Source organism: Pinus tabuliformis, chromosome 2_2 (assembly GCF_031772625.1).
Source record: "Pinus tabuliformis cultivar Carrire ecotype Pingquan chromosome 2_2, CPIR1, whole genome shotgun sequence".
NCBI classification, from domain to species: domain Eukaryota; kingdom Viridiplantae; phylum Streptophyta; class Pinopsida; order Pinales; family Pinaceae; genus Pinus; species Pinus tabuliformis.
In genome coordinates this window covers 57,996,871-58,014,175 of record NC_142300.1, presented here as the reverse complement: position 1 = coordinate 58,014,175, position 17,305 = coordinate 57,996,871, and the positions used below count along the sequence as shown (strand labels likewise).

General features: G+C 41.5%; 1 protein-coding gene across 5 annotated transcripts in view; it reads left to right on the top strand.

Annotated features, from left to right (window-relative positions):
- LOC149191462 (uncharacterized) overlaps positions 1–17,305 on the top strand; it is a 361,968-nt gene that overhangs the window by 139,714 nt on the left and 204,949 nt on the right. For all 5 annotated transcript variants that reach the window (XM_089404280.1, XM_089404284.1, XM_089404283.1 and 2 more), the window contains exon 5: positions 1,148–1,193. In XM_089404280.1, coding sequence (XP_089260406.1) covers positions 1,148–1,193 — 46 coding nt within the window. The remainder of the gene's footprint in view (positions 1–1,147; positions 1,194–17,305) is intronic.

The window sequence follows — 17,305 nt, the reverse complement described above, 5'->3', positions numbered from 1 at the left end:
TCTGTTTTCACCAGCTACTGCACCTTTGAAGGGACTGAACTGGTTCCGTTCTCAATCTCCATTATTCCTAACTGCTGATTAAGAAGATTGAGAGAATGAACTCCATTTGAAAATTGAAACATTAAAAACTATTAGAATGTAGAACACTTAATGATGGTCATATTGCCTTTTACGATATTTGTCTATATATATTATGTTTTGTAATAGAGTAATAAATGTGTTGTAGGTTAGTAATAAAGACAATTAATCATATGTAATAAAAGTCATCATTGTCTTAAGCTAGCAACGGTAGCTTTGGTAGTGACCTTCTATTCCTTGAGACATGGTGATGTATGTCTTTCATTTCTGATTGCTGGACTAACATAAATATACTCTTCTCTGTGAGCCTGTACACGTTTTTATGTTTTGAATTTCATAGAAATGTCACCATCAGCATATTTCTGCAGAACAAGCATCAGTCAACCAGGAAAAAAGAAGGAAACTTAAACCCACAATGCTTGCTAAATGAGAAAAGTGAAAGAACACTGCTCTTGCCACTGTACAAGGATAGGGGGCCCTAAAACCTGTAGCTTACTTTCTATTTCCCTTAAAAGTGCGGCGTATGTGGTATCAAAGAGTTTTATCCGACATAGCACAGAAAGAGCTTTTAGTGGGATCGGATCAAGGTAAAACGGGCTCAACATTTCTTGATATTGGGCTTACAATCTTGTTTCTTTTGCTATTTCTCAAATTTTTTTGATCAGACATTCAAACAGGGCTTTGTTGTGTGCTGGAACATGTTAGGAATGGTTTGTGAAGCAAATTTATATGCTGTGAGTGTCTTCAAATGGTTTCTGATGCCATAAACTTGATTTTAGCTGCATTATAACCTAAGTGTCACTTCCTGGAAGTGCAACAACTTACTTGTTTTTCTGATCCATCTCACCATTATGAGAATTAATAAGATTTGCAATACTTTTGAGTATCACTTACTTTTTGTTCACCCTTATTGTGGTGCTGTTTGAATATCTTACTTTTATGGTCGTTGTTGGCAATTAACTGATGCCTGCCTATATTCTTGAGACATCAATTTCTTTCAATGGATGAATTGTATTCTATCACCTGGTATTGAAATTATCAATTCCTTCCTCATTGTATTGAATTGCAGCTCCTCCTCATGACAAGGTTTTCAACATTAATATAAGCACTGTGAGGTAAGTGCATTACATTAATTTTTTTCAATACACTAGCACTACAATTATGTTTTTTTCCATTCCTCATGTGTATGATATTTGAGGGCCCACTTTATGAAAATGTGGTTGAATTGTTGATTAGCACTAAAACGTATTTTGTCTATCTTTTGCACTTTTTTAGCATAAAGTTATATTTTAGTGCACCTCATGTGGAAAAAGTTATTTTTGCTAAGCCATTGTATTGTCACCTAGCCATTTCCTACTAGGTGGATCGAAATATACCATGTAGGATTAATTTTACCATGGTAAATCAACTTTCACCATAGAAAATAATTTAGTAAACTATTTTTCCCAACTTATTTGTCATTAAAATCCAAAAACCCCATGAGAATAATTAAATAAATTATTATTTATTTAATATTCTCTAGAAATAACTATTAAAACATTATTTGATAATTATTTCTCATCACTTTTGACTTAATCACTTCGGAATAATTAAATAAATCATTGTTTATTTATTATTCCTTATTTATTCCATATTTTCTTTTTGAGATACTTGTTAAATAATTATTTAATAGTTATTTCAAATTCATATTTTCCTTGATTCTCACAAAGCGATTAATAAATCATTTTTACTTGTTAATTACTTCAATCACTTTCTAAATAAAGATTTTTGACCATTTTGAATATCTTTTCCCTCTCAAAAAATATAATAAAATATCCACAACAGCTAGATTTTGATTTATTCTATAACATTTTATTATTTTATAATTCTCAATCTATTCCAATCTTTTGTTACAAATAGAGGGTTTTCTATCCATTTTTGACCATGACCATTTTCATTGCCCTCGTTATTGTCTCATAGCATTTGAGCTCCCACTTGAGTTCAAACATTTTTTCTGCCCATTACAATCACAAATTGAGAGAGAGAACTACGTTGCTGAAGCACAAGGTCAAGAAGGACCTATCTCACAGAGGGGGATCTATAGACCCAAGTTTATAAGTTCTCCTCACCAGGTGTATCATTTTGATTAATAAAATTGATTATTTAGATCATCCATTGGGTTACTGCACTTTTATTTCTGCTGTTATATGTTTCTATTTGCATATTATTTCTTGTTGCAAAATTTTCCTTATGTTTTGTTGCAGATATGCAACATAGACACAACCATGTTTTGTTGTTAGGGTTATAGTCTCCAAATTCTCCAACAATGCTATGGGTAAATGAATCGTATTTGGGGGCAAGAAGCCCTTTTATAGGGGAAACCTTAGTTTTTCCATTGACCATTACGAGTAAATCATAGCTCGATTTGATGAATCGTCACAACCATTGAAATGCTCTCACCGAGCTCTATAATGGGTTTTTCTTCGTTTTGGTAACTTGAAAATTCACCAGAAAACCATTTTTTCCATGAGGTCTCACTTTGCCGCCTATCAAAACTGAATCTCTTCATATGAGTCGCCTATACTCTGGCACCACTTTGCCTTCGCACTTGTTGACTTATGTGTTGAGTTTCGTCGTGAGTAGCCATTATTTATCATGCATTTATGGTCCCCTTCGGGCCTCCCCCATGTGGTAGTATCATCGAGTTACTCTTGTTCAGAGCATCAGAGATGAGTCACCCTTGCATCCATGGAGTTTGTTAAAAGTCCCATTGAATCTTGTTACAGACTTACAGTATGTTGAAGCACAAAATGTCTAGGCACTGCGACAACGACTTAGAACAGGGGCTGTCACCCTGATCCCCAATCTCTCCATTTACGCTGTCTCCCAACATTAGACTAAGGGGGGTAGACCCTACGGAAATGGATGGAAGAAGGACTAGCTAGGAACCAACCAATCCGGGAGACACAGTTAAGCAACCAGTGCCTTATGGGATCAGTGCCTTATCGGGACGATTGATACTAGTGCCTTATGGAATCAACTATCTTGCTGAGTAAGTTTAGGACAAGTATTGGATGGATAATCACTGCTTGGATGAATAACTAACCTATATGACATGCAGTTCCTAAAACTAATGTAAAATGCAGGATCTTGGTTAATTTTAATTATATGCGTATTCTAAGTATGTCCTTTGATCTTTGTCTGTATTGAGCCTAAACTTGATAGCGAATAATAGAGAGAAGTCAAGATCAAGCACACGAGGGTGTGATTAACGATACCTATCATTGAAATCTAACGTACTCGGTGCCTTCGGTGCTGCAGAGACTGTGGCTCTAACGACTGCAAGGTCATTGTTTTAGACACTAAAAGACTAGACTTCTCAAGAGAAGACACAAAGGTGTTCCTATATTTCTTTCAACCAAGCTTATGCTTGGAGGTCGATTATTAAATGCAAGATTAACCTGTTGAATTTTCTAAGTCTATCCGTTAGAAAATTAATCTGTATTTTGTTGGTTTATTTCTTCTACTTGTAAATTCTGAACAAGTTATTTAAAACATTTAAATACCAAAATAAATACAATACAGTCACATCTATAGATCATCAGCGGAAAGAAAATAAACACACAAGTGACATTGTTACTTTTGGACAAATGTCCCCGGAAAAACCCAATGCGGGAAAACTGGTGTAGCTATTCTGAGGGTTTATTATTATGCAGTATTTCCTTGAGTACAACTGGGTGCCTAACCGACTTACTCGACAGAGAAAAAATACATGGCAACAATACCTCTTTATTTGGAAACAAGTATTCAAAAAACCTGTCCCATGAAACCCTCTCCAGCATCTCTAAAGCTCTTTGCTGGCCCTTCTGGCCTTTGCGTCAACCTCAAACCTCTCTGCGTCAGCCCTCTGAGGAACTGCACAGCCTCTGGGACCCTCTGTGTCACTCCTGCAACCTCTGCATGGATGACGCAGTCCCTCTGGCCTCTGCGTTGTCTCTGCTGTGCTTTGCGTAGCCTGAACTGGCTGCTGCCTCTCGCTCTCTGCTTCTGCACTGGTCTCTTGGCACTGTCTCTGCCTCTCTGCCCAGTACTCACTGCCCCTCGCTGCTGATCACTAATTTGACTTTGTTTTGCAACCCCGCTCTAGCAAATTGAATGACTGATCACTCTGGTGTATCTTCCAACTAACGCTCAAGCCTCCTCTTATACTTTTCTCGTTGGTCCTTCAACGGTCGAGATTACATCTCTAATCAACGACTAAGATTAGATTTGGCTTGATCCACATCTTTTAGAACCTTCTAACCCAGTTTTATATTAATACCCATTAATATTTTATTTTTCCTAAGTTTAGACTTAGGAACTCCATTAAAAATACTAATTATTTTAATATCTCCCAAACCGGGTACAATTTGTCCAAACCATTTATGGGTCTTGGAGATTTCATGTGCTTTAGCCTTTCCACCAATTTTCATGGCTAGAGCACATCCGATGCTACCCCAAATCAACACTCCCTCTTAGCGAGGACTGTGCTCTAGTAATACTCCTCACTGAGTGTTACTCTGATTATCTGGCACTGGTACCTGTGCTGATGCTAGGCCTCCCCACCCAACATCCTTTGCACTGTTGCATCCTGTACTGCTGCCCATGGCCCTGCCACTGCCACTGCTGCATCCGTACGACAACTCCCTTTGCATCCATGCTGCTGCTGGTCCATCCTCCCAACACTGCATCTGCACTGCATCCCCCTCTCATGATGCTGCATCGTGCTACTGCCAACTGCTACTGCACTGCAAGAAGTAAGTAACTGATCCACCCAACTTCTGACATCCCTGTCAGGCTAGAAACACTCCCGATGCTGAAGCTCCCTCTGCCGCTAATAAGTGCTCTCTCTACTGACCTCTGCGCCGCTGCAACAACTCCCTGCATCTCGCACCGTGGCACACCTCTCTGTGCCATCTTGCACTGGTGCAACACTCTCTGTGCCTCTCGCATTATTCCACCCTGCTAGCGTCGCGCTGCCCACAGACTCTTGCACTATAGCACTCTCTGCCGCTTCATCCGCATCCGTCTCTACCGACATCTGCCAGTCTTGCTACTCTCTCTTTGGGGCTCCCGTAGCAAGGTATAATCCAAGAGGTTGGGTACCTCAAGGATCCTGCCCCTCATCGCCTGCAGTTTTCCTGACTACAGCTTGATGTCTTCCCACCTCTTCTCTAGAGGTACATGAGCACTCATGACACAATTGTCATCCTCCTCGACTTCTTTCTCCGCCTTTGCTGGCGCTGCCTTAGAGTCAGATGCCTCTCCCTTGTTCTTCTTCCTTAGACACTGGTTCTCATAATGACCCAGTTCCCCACAGTGGAAGCACTTGACCTTGGAGAGGTCCTTCTTCTTCCTCTTCCCCTACTTTTTCCGCAGATGCCAAAGCTGCATCCTCTCCCTCTTCCTTCTTGATCCAAACTCCTTTGTTGCTACTTCTTGTCTTGGTTAGCCCTCTGATCTCTTCTTGATGAAGAGCTGTCCACAATTCTTCCCAATCTGGAAAATTCGCCCTGCCCAGTATGCTTTGGACAAATGTCTCCCACTCTTCGAAGACTGCGTTTAGTGCGGTTCTTAGCATCAACTCCTGATCTGGCATGGCCCCTATGGAAGTCAGTTGGTCCCGGATCTCCTTTAATCGACCGAGGAAGAGATCTATCTGCTCTCCCTTCTGCATCTGGTATGGCTGTAGCTAATTCTCAAGTAGCATCTTCCTCTGCACGAAAGTATGTTGGTACAACGTCTCCAAGGTATCCCACATTTCCTTTGCCGTCTCCTTCTCGGTAATATGTTGGACCAAATGATCCTTGACCCCATCAAGGATGACGCATTTTGACTTGGCCATTGCCTCCTCGTACCTTTCATTAGCTACCGGGTCAACTGGGATAGCCATTACTCTCAAGGCGAAGCACTTGATGCGATGTCTATCTAGAAAGGATAGGATCCTGGCCTTCCAGACCACAAAGTTGGACGCTCCGTCCAGCTTATCCTGATCCCTCTGCCTATTCAAGGCCATTTCTCTGCTCTTCTTTGTCGACTCCTCTGAGTCTCTCTACTTCCTGCCTGGAAATTCTCGGTTCGACTCCTGCTGAGTCTCTTTACTTCCCGTTTGGAAGTTCTCGGTTCGACTCCTCCGAGTCTCTCTACTTCCCATTTGGAATTTCTCTTATGGACTCCCTCTGAGTCCTGATTTCCCTCTTGGAAATCCTTCTGCGAACCGTCAAGTTGCCCCTCTCCGATCGTTTTTGCAACGACAACACTGATCTGGATTCCTTGGCTAGAAATCCACCTCAGCATCAACTCCCTCTACCTTGGTTTTGCCCTGTTAGGTACTGTTCTGACCATAGTACCCCACCAGCTTAGCTACTGCACACTGCCCACAGCTTGCTTCGCCCCAGTGACTGAAGGATTGAGCCCCTTGGCTCTGTGCAATCTCAGCACTGGCAAAACAACTCCCTCAGCCAACTGCGTCAGCCCTCCTGGCCTCTACATGAGCCTGTTACTGCCCTCCTCAGCTTCTGCGCTGGCCTCTCTCAGGCCCGGACTGATGACGCAGTTTCTTTGCGTCAACTCTTCCTCTGTCGCTTTCTGCAAGGATCATCTCTGTCACTCGGGACAACTGAATCTGCTGCAAATTCTCTGCTCAGTTGATGCCTTCAGCGTTCCTATGATCTGCAACCACGCGTTGATACCATGTTGAATTTTCTAAGTCTATCCATTAGAGAATTAATCTGGTTTCTGTTGGTTTATTTCTTCTACTTGTAAATTCTGAACAAGTTATTTAAAACATTTAAATACCGAAATAAATAGAATACAAGTCACAACATCTACAGATCATTAGCTGAAAGAAAACAAACACACAAGTGACACTGTTGTTTTTGAACAAATGTCCACGGAAAAACCAAATGCAAAAAAATCGGTGCAACTATTCTGAGGGTCTATTATTATACAATATTTCCTTGAGTACAACTGGGTGCCTAACCGGCTCACCCGACAGAGAAAAAATACACGGCAACAATACCTCTCTATTCGGAAACAGGTATTCAAAAAACCTGTCCCACGAAACCCTCTCCAGCGTCTCTGAAGCTCTGCGTTGGCCTTTCTGGCCTTTGCGTCAGCCTCCTGCTGCCCTGCATCAACCTCAAACCTCTCTGCATCAGCCCTATGAGGCACTAAACAGCCTCTGGGGCCCTCTGCGTCACTCCTGCAGCCTCTGTGTGGATGACGTAGTCCCTTTGGCCTCTGCACTGTCTCTGCTGGGCCCTGCATGGCCTGAACTGGCTGCTGCCTCTCGCTCTCTGCTTCTACGCTGGTCTCTTGGCACTGTCTCTGCCTCTTTGCCCAGTACTCACTGCCCCTCACTGCTGATCACTAATTCGACTTTGCTCAGCAACCCCACTCTAGCAAATTGAATGACAGATCACTCTGGTGTATCTTCCAACTAACCCTCAAACCTCCTCTTATACTTTTCTCGTTGGTCCTTCAACGGTCGAGATTACATTTCTAATCAACAACTAAGATTAGATTTGGCTTGATCCATGTCTTTTAGAACCTTCTAACCCAGTTTTATATTAATACCCATTAATATTTTATTTTTCCTAAGTTTAGACTTAGGAATTCCATTAAAAATACTAATTATTTTAATATCTCCCAAACTGGGTACAATCTGTCCAAACCATTTCTGGGTCTTGGAGATCTCATGTGCTTTAGCCTCTCCACCAATTTTCATAGCTAGAGCACATCTGATGCTACCCCAAATCAACACTTCCTCTTAGCGAGGATTGTGCTCTAGTAATAATCCTCACTGAGCGTTACTTTGATTATCCGGCGCCGGTACCTGTGCTAATGCTAGGCCTCCCCGCCCAACATCCTCTGCACTGCTGCATCCTGTACTGATGCCCATGGCCCTGCCACTGCCACTGCTGCATTCGTACGACAACTCCCTCTCCATCGTGCTGCTGCTGGTCCATACTCCCAACACTGCATCTGCACTACATCCCCCTCTCATGATGCTGCATCGTGCTACTGCCAACTGCTACTGCACTGCAAGAAGTAAGTAACTGATCCACCCAACTTCTGGCATCCCTATCAGGCTAGAAACACTCCCGATGCTGAAGCTCCCTTTGCTGCTAACAAGTGCTCCCTTTAATGACCTCTGCGCTGCTGCAACAACTCCCTACATCTCGCACCGTTGCACACCTCTCTGTGCCACCTGCACTGGTGCAACACTCTCCGTGCCTCTCGCACTGTTCCAGCCTGCTAGCCTTGCACTGCTCGCGGACTCCTGCACTGTAGCACTCTCTGCCGCTTCATCCGCATCTGTCTCTACCGACATCTGCTAGTCTTGCTACTCTTTCTTCAGGGCTCCCGTAGCAAGGTATAATCCAAGAGGTTGGGTACCTCAAGGATCCTGCCCCTCATCGCCTGTAGTCTTCCTGACTACAGCTTGATGTCTCCCCACCTCCTCTAGAGGTACATGAGCACTCATGGCACAATTGTCATCCTCCTCGACTTCTTTCTCCGCCTTCGCTAGCGCTGCCTTAGAGTCAGACGCCTCTCCCTTGTTCTTCTTCCTCGAACACTGGTTCGCATAATGACCCAGTTCCCCACAGTGGAAGCACTTGACCTTGGAGAGGTCCTTTTTCTTCCTCTTCTTCTGCTTTTCCGCAGATGCCAGAGCTGCATCCTCTTCCTCTACCTTCTTGATCCGGACTCCTTTGCTACTATTTCTCGTCTTGGTTAGCCGTCTGATCTCTTCTTGACGAAGAGCCGCCCACAATTCTTCCCAATCTGGAAAATTCGCCCTGCCCAGTATGCTCTGGACAAATGTCTTCCACTCCTTGGAGACTGTGTTTAGTGCGGTTCTTAGCATCAACTCCTGATCTGGCGTGGCCCCTATGGAAGTCAATTGGTCCCGGATCTCCTTCAACTGACCGAGGAAGAGATCTATCTGCTCTCCCTTCTGCATCTGGTATGATCATAGCTGATTCTCAAGTAGCATCTTCCTTTGCACGGAAGTATGCTGGTACATCGTCTTTAAGGTATTCCACATTTCCTTTGCCGTCTTTCTCGGCAATATGTTGGACCACATGATCCTTGACCCCATCAAGGATGATGCATTTTGCCTTGGCCATTGCCTTCTCATACCATTCATTAGCTACCGGGTCAACTGGGATAGCCATTACTCTCAAGGCGAAGCCCTTGATGCGATGTCTATCTAGAAAGGACAGGATCCTGGCCTTCCAGACCACAAAGTTGGACGCTTTGTCCAACCTATCCTGATCCCTCAGCCCATTTACGATCATCTCTCTGCTCTTCTTTGTCGACTCCTTCGAGTTTCTCTACTTCCTGCCTGGAAGTTCTCGGTTTGACTCTTGCTAAGTCTCTCTACTTCCCGTTTGGAAGTTCTCGGTTCGACTCCTCCGAGTCTCTCTACTTCCCATCTGGAAGTTCTCTTCTGGACTCCCTCTGAGTCCTGATTTCCCTCCTGGAAATCCTTCTGCCAACCGTCAAGTTGCCCCTCTCCGATCGTCTGTGCAACTGCAACACTGATCCAGATTCCTTGGCTAGAAATCCGCCTTGGCAGCAACTCCCTCTACCTTGGTTTTGCCCTGTTAGGTACTGTTCTGACCATAGTACCCCACTAGCTTCGCTCCTGCAAACTGCCCACAGCTTGCTTCGCCCCAGCGACTGAAGGATTGAGCCTCTTGGCTCTGCGCAATCTTGACACTGGCAAAACAACTCCCTCAGCCAATTGCGTCAACCCTCCTGGCCTCTACATGAGCCTATTACTGCCCTCCTTAGCCTCTACGCTGGCCTCTCTCAGGCCCAGACTGATGACACAGTCCCTTTGCGTCAACCCTTCCTTTGTCGCTTTCTGCAAGGATCAACTCTGTCACTCGGGACAGCTGAATCTGCTGCAAATGCTTTGCTCAGCTGATGCCTTTAGCTTTCCTTTGATCTGCAACCACACGTTGATACCATGTTGAATTTTCTAAGTCTATCCATTAGAAAATTAATCTGTATTCTGCTGGTTTATTTCTTCTACTTGTAAATTCTGAACAAGTTATTTAAATCATTTAAATACCAAAATAAGCACAATACAGTCACAACATCTACAAATCATAAGCTGAAAGAAAACAAACACACAAGTGACACTGTTATTTTTGGACAAATGTTCCCGGAAAAACCCAATGCGGAAAAACCGGTGCAGCTATTCTGAGGGTTTATTATTATGCAGTATTTCCTTGAGTAAAACTAGGTGCCTAACCGGCTCACTCGACAGAGAAAAAATACACGGCAGCAAGACCTCTCTATTCGAAAACAGATATTCAGAAAACCTATCCCACGAAACCCTCTCCAGCATCTCTAAAGCTTTGCGTTGTCCCTTCTGGCCTCTGCGTCAGTATCCTGCTGCCTTGCGTCAACCTCAAACCTCTTTGTGCCAGCCCTTTGAGGCACTGCGCAGCCTTTGGGACCCTCTGCGTCACTCCTGCAGCCTCTGCGTGGATGACGCAGTCCCTATGGCCTCTGTGCTGTCTCTGCTGGGCTTTGCGTGGCTTGAACTAGCTGCTGCCTCTCGCTCTCTGCTTCCGCGCTGGTCTCTTGGCACTATCTCTGCCTCTCTGCCGAGTACTCATTGCCCCTCACTGTTGATCACTGACTTGACTTTGCTTAGCAACCAAGCTCTAGCAAATTGAATGACTGATCACTCTAGTGTATTTTCCAATTGACCCTCAAGCCTCCTCTTATACTTTTCTCGTTGGTCCTTCAACGACCGCGATTACATCTCTAATCAACAACTAAGATTAGATTTGGCTTGATCCATGTCTTTTAGAACCTTCTAACCCAGTTTTATATTAATACCCATTAATATCTTATTTTTCCTAAGTTTAGACTTAGGAACTCCATTAAAAATATTAATTATTTTAATATCTGCCAAACTGGATACAATCTGTCCAAACCATTTCTGGGTCTTGGAGATCTCATGTGCTTTAGCCTCTCCAACAGTTTTCATGGCTAGAGCACATTCAATGCTACCCAAAATCAACGTAACTTAGAATGCAAAATGCAAGGAGGGTTTAGAAGATGTTTTAGTGAAGTGAGATGTTAAAGACTCAAAGCACTTAGATTAAGAAATATTCTGAGTGAAATGCCAAGTACTTGAGCAAAAATTCAATGAAAGATCCCAATTATGCAGATGCTCAAAATACTCAATTTCAAGAACTGAAAGTTATACAATTTTCCACAAGTCCATGATAGAGTACTCAATAAAAATGTTGATCACAATTACTTGGAAAATTCTCAAAACTAACTATTCAAGAAATATCCAATAATTGAAGTAAATAGATCCATACTTAGAGTTAATTTCCCTATGACAGTGAGCTATCTCAATAAATATCAAGCATTAAAACCAATGATCACAAAACTTAGTTGAAGCATGCAAATAATGAAAGCCTAAGCACTTAAATTTCAATGATTTAATTTTCAAGATAACAATGAAATTTAGATGCTAATTAATGCCAATTTATTGAACAAACATCTCTTCAAATAATTCTGACAATTATTAATTATTCTAATGTCTCAAATCCTTAAAATATCTTTTCTCCTATAGTCAAATTCAGAAAAATTTTAAAATTATATTGCCTTGACTATATAACGATTTTAAATTTTTTCGCCACAAAATTTTTAAAGATTATAGGCCTTAAAAACCTCGTCGCAAAAAACTAAAAAAAAAAGAACTTATTTTTGAATTTTGTGTCACAACTAAATTTAATGTGATAATGTTTATAATTTTTTTTTTTAAGACCCAATGTGATAAACGATTTTTTATGTGGAAAAGCAAAAATTTAATTTTTTAAAGGGCCAAAGGCCACTTTCAAAAAATTAATTGAAATATCGTGGTCGATTAAGGCTAGAAGAGGGAAAGCGATGTAATGCAGGTCGAGGGAGAAGATGAGGAGTGTGGATCGAGAGAGAAGATGAAGAAAACTGGTTGAGGAAGGAGGGATGAGGGCCGAGGGGATGAGTTAGCAGCAAGGGAGTCACGAGCTGAGGGAAAGGCAGGGGAGTAACGTGCAGAGGAAGAGAAGGGATGCGGGGCTGAGGAAACGCGATGCAGAGAGGAGATGTGATGCGAGACTAAGGAGAAGCCGCGAAAGGATGACTGCATGCAGAGGGAGAAGATTAGGGCCGCGGAGGGAGCTGTGAGCATGGGATAAGATTAGGGCCGCGGGGTAGAGGAGCGAGGAGGTAGCAACGATGTGAAGAGGGTTTCGAAGTGCAATAGAGCAGAGAGCTGGAGCTGCGGGCAAAAAGGGAGGCTGGACATAGTATATATGAGAAGAAGTCACGAAGGGTTATGCTGCTGGGTAAGGGTGACGAGGAGAGGCTGAGAGGGGGCTGAGAACTGAGGGGATGTTTAACACAGGCAGAGAGGAGAAAGAGATAACACAGGAATGGAAGAGATAAAAATATGCCATACTTGAAGCAAAAAGATGAAAAATCTAAAGAACTAAAAGCCTTAGCATTATCAGTGGTGATTTTCGCTAGGACACCAAATCTAGTAATGATGTGATTTTCAATAAAATTCATAATAACCTTTTCAGTGTCATTTTTTTTTTTAACAAAAGTCTGTTTATATGCTGTGATAGTGGTTTAAAGCGTCGATAGTGTATTTTGTTCCTTTGGAACAAAATCCCCGCCGATTGTGTATTTTGCATTGAAAACACAATTTTCTCAATTTAAAAAGGGCTCTGTGTTTATAAATTGCGCCAATAACAAGGATTGGGGTGATCAGAGGAGAACCCAGGAGGCTGTCAGTTTAATAGTAAATAACTGATACGCCAATAGAAGCAGAGGGAGAAATTTGGTCTGATATTGAGGAAATTTCAGACAGATTTGTGAGGTTGTCCATATCGCCTGCACCCAGGGCACCATTAGTGGTATCAGAGAAGCCAGCTGACATTGGATTGAATCTCATCAGAAGGAGAAGGAAAGTTACGGCGACTTTTAGATTTGGAAGAGGACAAGGACGTGGTGGAAGAGGACGGCTCTTTGCAAACATTGAAGTAATGGAAGCTGTGCAATAGATGCAAGCTAGATTGGAAGCATTAACAACAGGAAGAAATATAGATGATGGAGATGTTAGTGAACCTGAGGTTGAAGCCGCAGAAGAGGAAGCTGTAGCAGTTACTCCTGAGATGAGGTTCTTTCAGTCAATATTGAGATCCACGACCAGGCCAAAGACCGACGTATCAATATATGAAGGAGGATTGAACCCAGAAGAATTGATAGACTAGATAATGGCCTGGAGAAATTCTTCGATTATGAAGAAACGAAAGATGAGAAGAAAGTGAAGTTTGTTGTCACCAAGTTAAAAGGCTATGCAACGCTTTGGTGGGATGGTGTGCAGGCAGAAAGGAAGAGCTAGCAAGAAACCAATCAAAAATTGGAGCATGATGGTAGCAAAGCTAAGAGTTAAGTTTCTGCCAAGTAATTATCAGCAAACCTTGTTCAGACAGATGCAGAATCTTAGTCAGAGGTCTATGACAGTGAAAGAATACACAGAGGAGTTCTACAAGGTAAGCATAAGAGCTGGAGAAGCCCAGGATATAGATGAGAAGGTGGCTAGATATATGAATGGTCTCAGGATGGACATCCACAATGCACCCTTCCCATTGCTTACTCGTCAATTCCCTTACGAGCGACTCACTTAAGTTATCCTTGCCAATCTTCCCATCCCACCCCTATATTTAGTGGCTAAGGGGTTCTACGGGATAAGGACCTAGTCATTATTGGTTATTAGCACTATATAAATTTATAATTATTTTCTTATTATAAAGTTTATCTCACATTATACGATGTAATTTTAAATATTTTTAATTAATTCACACTATTTGTATTTTTATATATTTTAATTTAAAATATATTATTGAGATTGAATATTCATGTTTTGATATGAAATAGGAAACTAAAATTCAACTTTAATTTATTAAATTTTCATCTAATTCTAGGTTATTAAAATATTTTATTTAGTTTAATTTTCTCTTTTTATTTCTTAATAAAACATTATGAAAACAGTTTTAATAATTATTTTAATTAAAATCTAGTTTCAATCTAACTTAATTCTTAAAATATCACAATATTTTATTATTTAAAATATATTTTTAAATATAAATTAAATTCAATTTTTTAAAAACTGTAGGGATATTTACGCTAGAGAGGGTGATCAACTTGGAAACTAAAACTTTCACAAATTTAAACTGATTGAGGGTGTTGATAGCGTAACAAATGTCTGGCCTAGTATTGACCAGATACATCAGGGACCCTATGAGCTGCCTGTATAAGGCGAGATCAACATCTTTGTCTTCTGATGCATCAATTTTCTTCCTTGGACAAGGGAGATATGCTACAGAAATCCCGAAGAGATTCAGGATGCAGGACTACAGGCCGATGGCTACTCCCATGATCACTAACTGGAAGAAAATTGATGCATCAGAAGACAAATATGTTGATCTCGCCTTATACAGGCAGCATAGGGTCCCTGATGTATCTGGTCAATACCAAAATATGAGGTGGAGCAAGCTCCTTTTACGTTCGAAGATAATGATATTTAGGCAGTGAGAGTGTGTTGGGAACACAGTCCCTTCTCCTGTGCTTGAAATCCAAAATTTTATAAGTTCCTATATCTATCCTAGTGTACTGTCTTACATACTAGCCTGCAAGTAAAATAAATTTACATAATATTAATTTGCTTGTTGTTTTTCATGGTTTATACACTGACTGTTCCTGAGAGGATTGCTTCTTTTTGCCATAATGGACAGAGTTTTCTCCTTCTTGGCTCATGGTGGTAGATTTGATATATGCCACTACCTCCTCTAAATGCACACATTTGTTTTTAAGAGCCATGATCTCTGCTCTCTGACTTTCCATGCTTCTCTTTTGATAACTATACTCATTTCTCATTTCCGCCCTGAGGTCTTTCAACGATTCTTGGAGTTTGCTGATCATGAATTTATTTGCTTTGCATGTTGCACATCCATCGTTCCTTGTGGCTTTTTCTATAGGATTGAATTCCATTTGATTCACTTCCTTCTCTGGATTTTTGAATTGTTTGCTATTCCTTTTGCTGTTGGTGATCCTGTGCCTTCCGTTGCTTGAAGTGGTCCTTTTGCTACTTTGACTGTGCGCTGTTCTGTTGAAGTGAGGGATTATGTTGTCTGCTAAAGATGTTATATACCGTTCTTCCTGTAGAGATATATAAAAAACAGAGTGGAGGATAGCTGATTGAGAGTTAAGGAGAAGGGAGCTTAGGTGTGTTTGGATGGAGGAGCGAGAGAGATTATGTAACCTGTGGATTGGCAAGCCCGCGAAAAGCTTGCTACTAGCTATGATTACAGGAGTGATGACGTTGTAATGGTGAGAGGAAAGGCGTAGATGGTGTTGATGTGCTGAGTTTTCCAAGTGCCTGCTTGTTTGCTGTCTGATGTTAGCCTCCAGATGAGGATTAATCTGATACCAGATGCGAGGGGAAGGGGTTGGAAACTTGGATGGAGGCTCAAATGGGGCAGATTTGCACGAGGAATTGCAGAGGCGGTGTGTATCAGCTGAAGGGGGCAGATTTGTCTAAGATTGACACAGCAAAGTATAGTGCAGGCCGAATTAGGCTTTAAGGGAGATGGATTGCTATGGTGCCTGTCCCCGATGAGATGTTTTGCTGCACATTTCCTGGGAGTTGGATCGCAATCATCCTTGCTTTTCAGGCTAAATAATGATTATGATTTCCCCCTAATTTTTCCTTTGATATCCCGTGATTTCCATCTGATTTCTCCTACAGGGATATCTTCTTGTTGATTCCTTCTTGTCCTTTTGAATTTTTTTGGGAGTATTCACTGTTTCTTGTTTGGATTAATTCTTGCTTCATGACATATGGTTTGAACTTATGGAATTGAGGTGTGGTATATCTCTTCGTTCTCCCGTGTGGTTCCTTCTACTCTTTTGACTGCTTAATTTGCACATTGATCTGCCAGTTGGTTGTGAGTTCTCAAAACATGTTTAAATGTCACCGCTCTTGAGCCTTCTAAATTATTTATGATCCTCTTATATATTCTGTTTATGGATACATTGTTGGGATTTTTATCTCTGGCCATTGCCTCTATTATAATAGCTGAATCTCCTATTATAATTGGGTCTCGAATCAGTGTTTTTTTAATTATTCTTGTCCCCATTAGCAAATTGTAAGCTTCAACTTTATTGTTTGAAGCTTCTCCGAGGCCCAATTCATATGAAACTATTTCTTTCCCACCAGGATCAATTATGATTCCTCCTGCCCCTGCTTTCCCGGGATTATTTTTTGATGCCCCATCAAAGAAAAGACAATGTCTTTTTTGTTTTTTTTTTCCAATTTGCAAATTCTTCTTCACTTAGCCTAATTTTCCAACTCTGAGCTGAAGGTTTTTTCTTGTGTCCTGTTTGCTCATTGTTTTTTGTTATGGCTTTATTGAACCAATATTTCTCTTCTTGTTGAAGGATGTTGTAGTCCATTGTTGCAGTCCCTTTTGCATTTAGGATTTCAAAAGTTAAGCCCCAAGTTTTGGAAAGAATTTTCCCTATTCTTGGGGTCTGGTTTTTGAAAATACTTTTGTTTCTCGTCAACCATATTTGCCAACAAAGGACTGCTGAGATGCATTTCCAGAATCTCTGAATTGTCACCTTATTCTTTGTTGAATACGGGTAAGCCTTCTTCCAGGCTTGGAAAAATTTCAGAAAGGGCTTTGTGAAATTTAAGTTGATTTCAAGGGGACTTGAGAGCTGTTTCCAGTGCTCTTTGGCTAACATGCACTCCTGGAATAAGTGCTGGATGGTCTCTTCTGCCTGCAAGCACATAGAACATCTGGAAGGGCCATGGAAGCATTTTGTTTATAGATTTTCACTAGTTAGGATCTTTCCTTTTAAGAGTGTCCACATGAATATTTTTATTTTAGGTAAGCTTTCAGATTTCCATACCGTCTTCCAAAAGCCCCAATCATGTTGATTTGGATGATCTTGTAGGACTTTATAACCAGTTTTGACTGTGTATCTTCCTCCACTTGGGTCCCAAAGAAAATCATCTTCTTCCTCAGTGCTTGTGGGCGCTGCTCCTTTAAGGTACTGCCTTAATTTGACCCATTGCCCTTTCAAATTTGGAGGAGTTATTATATTTTGCCAT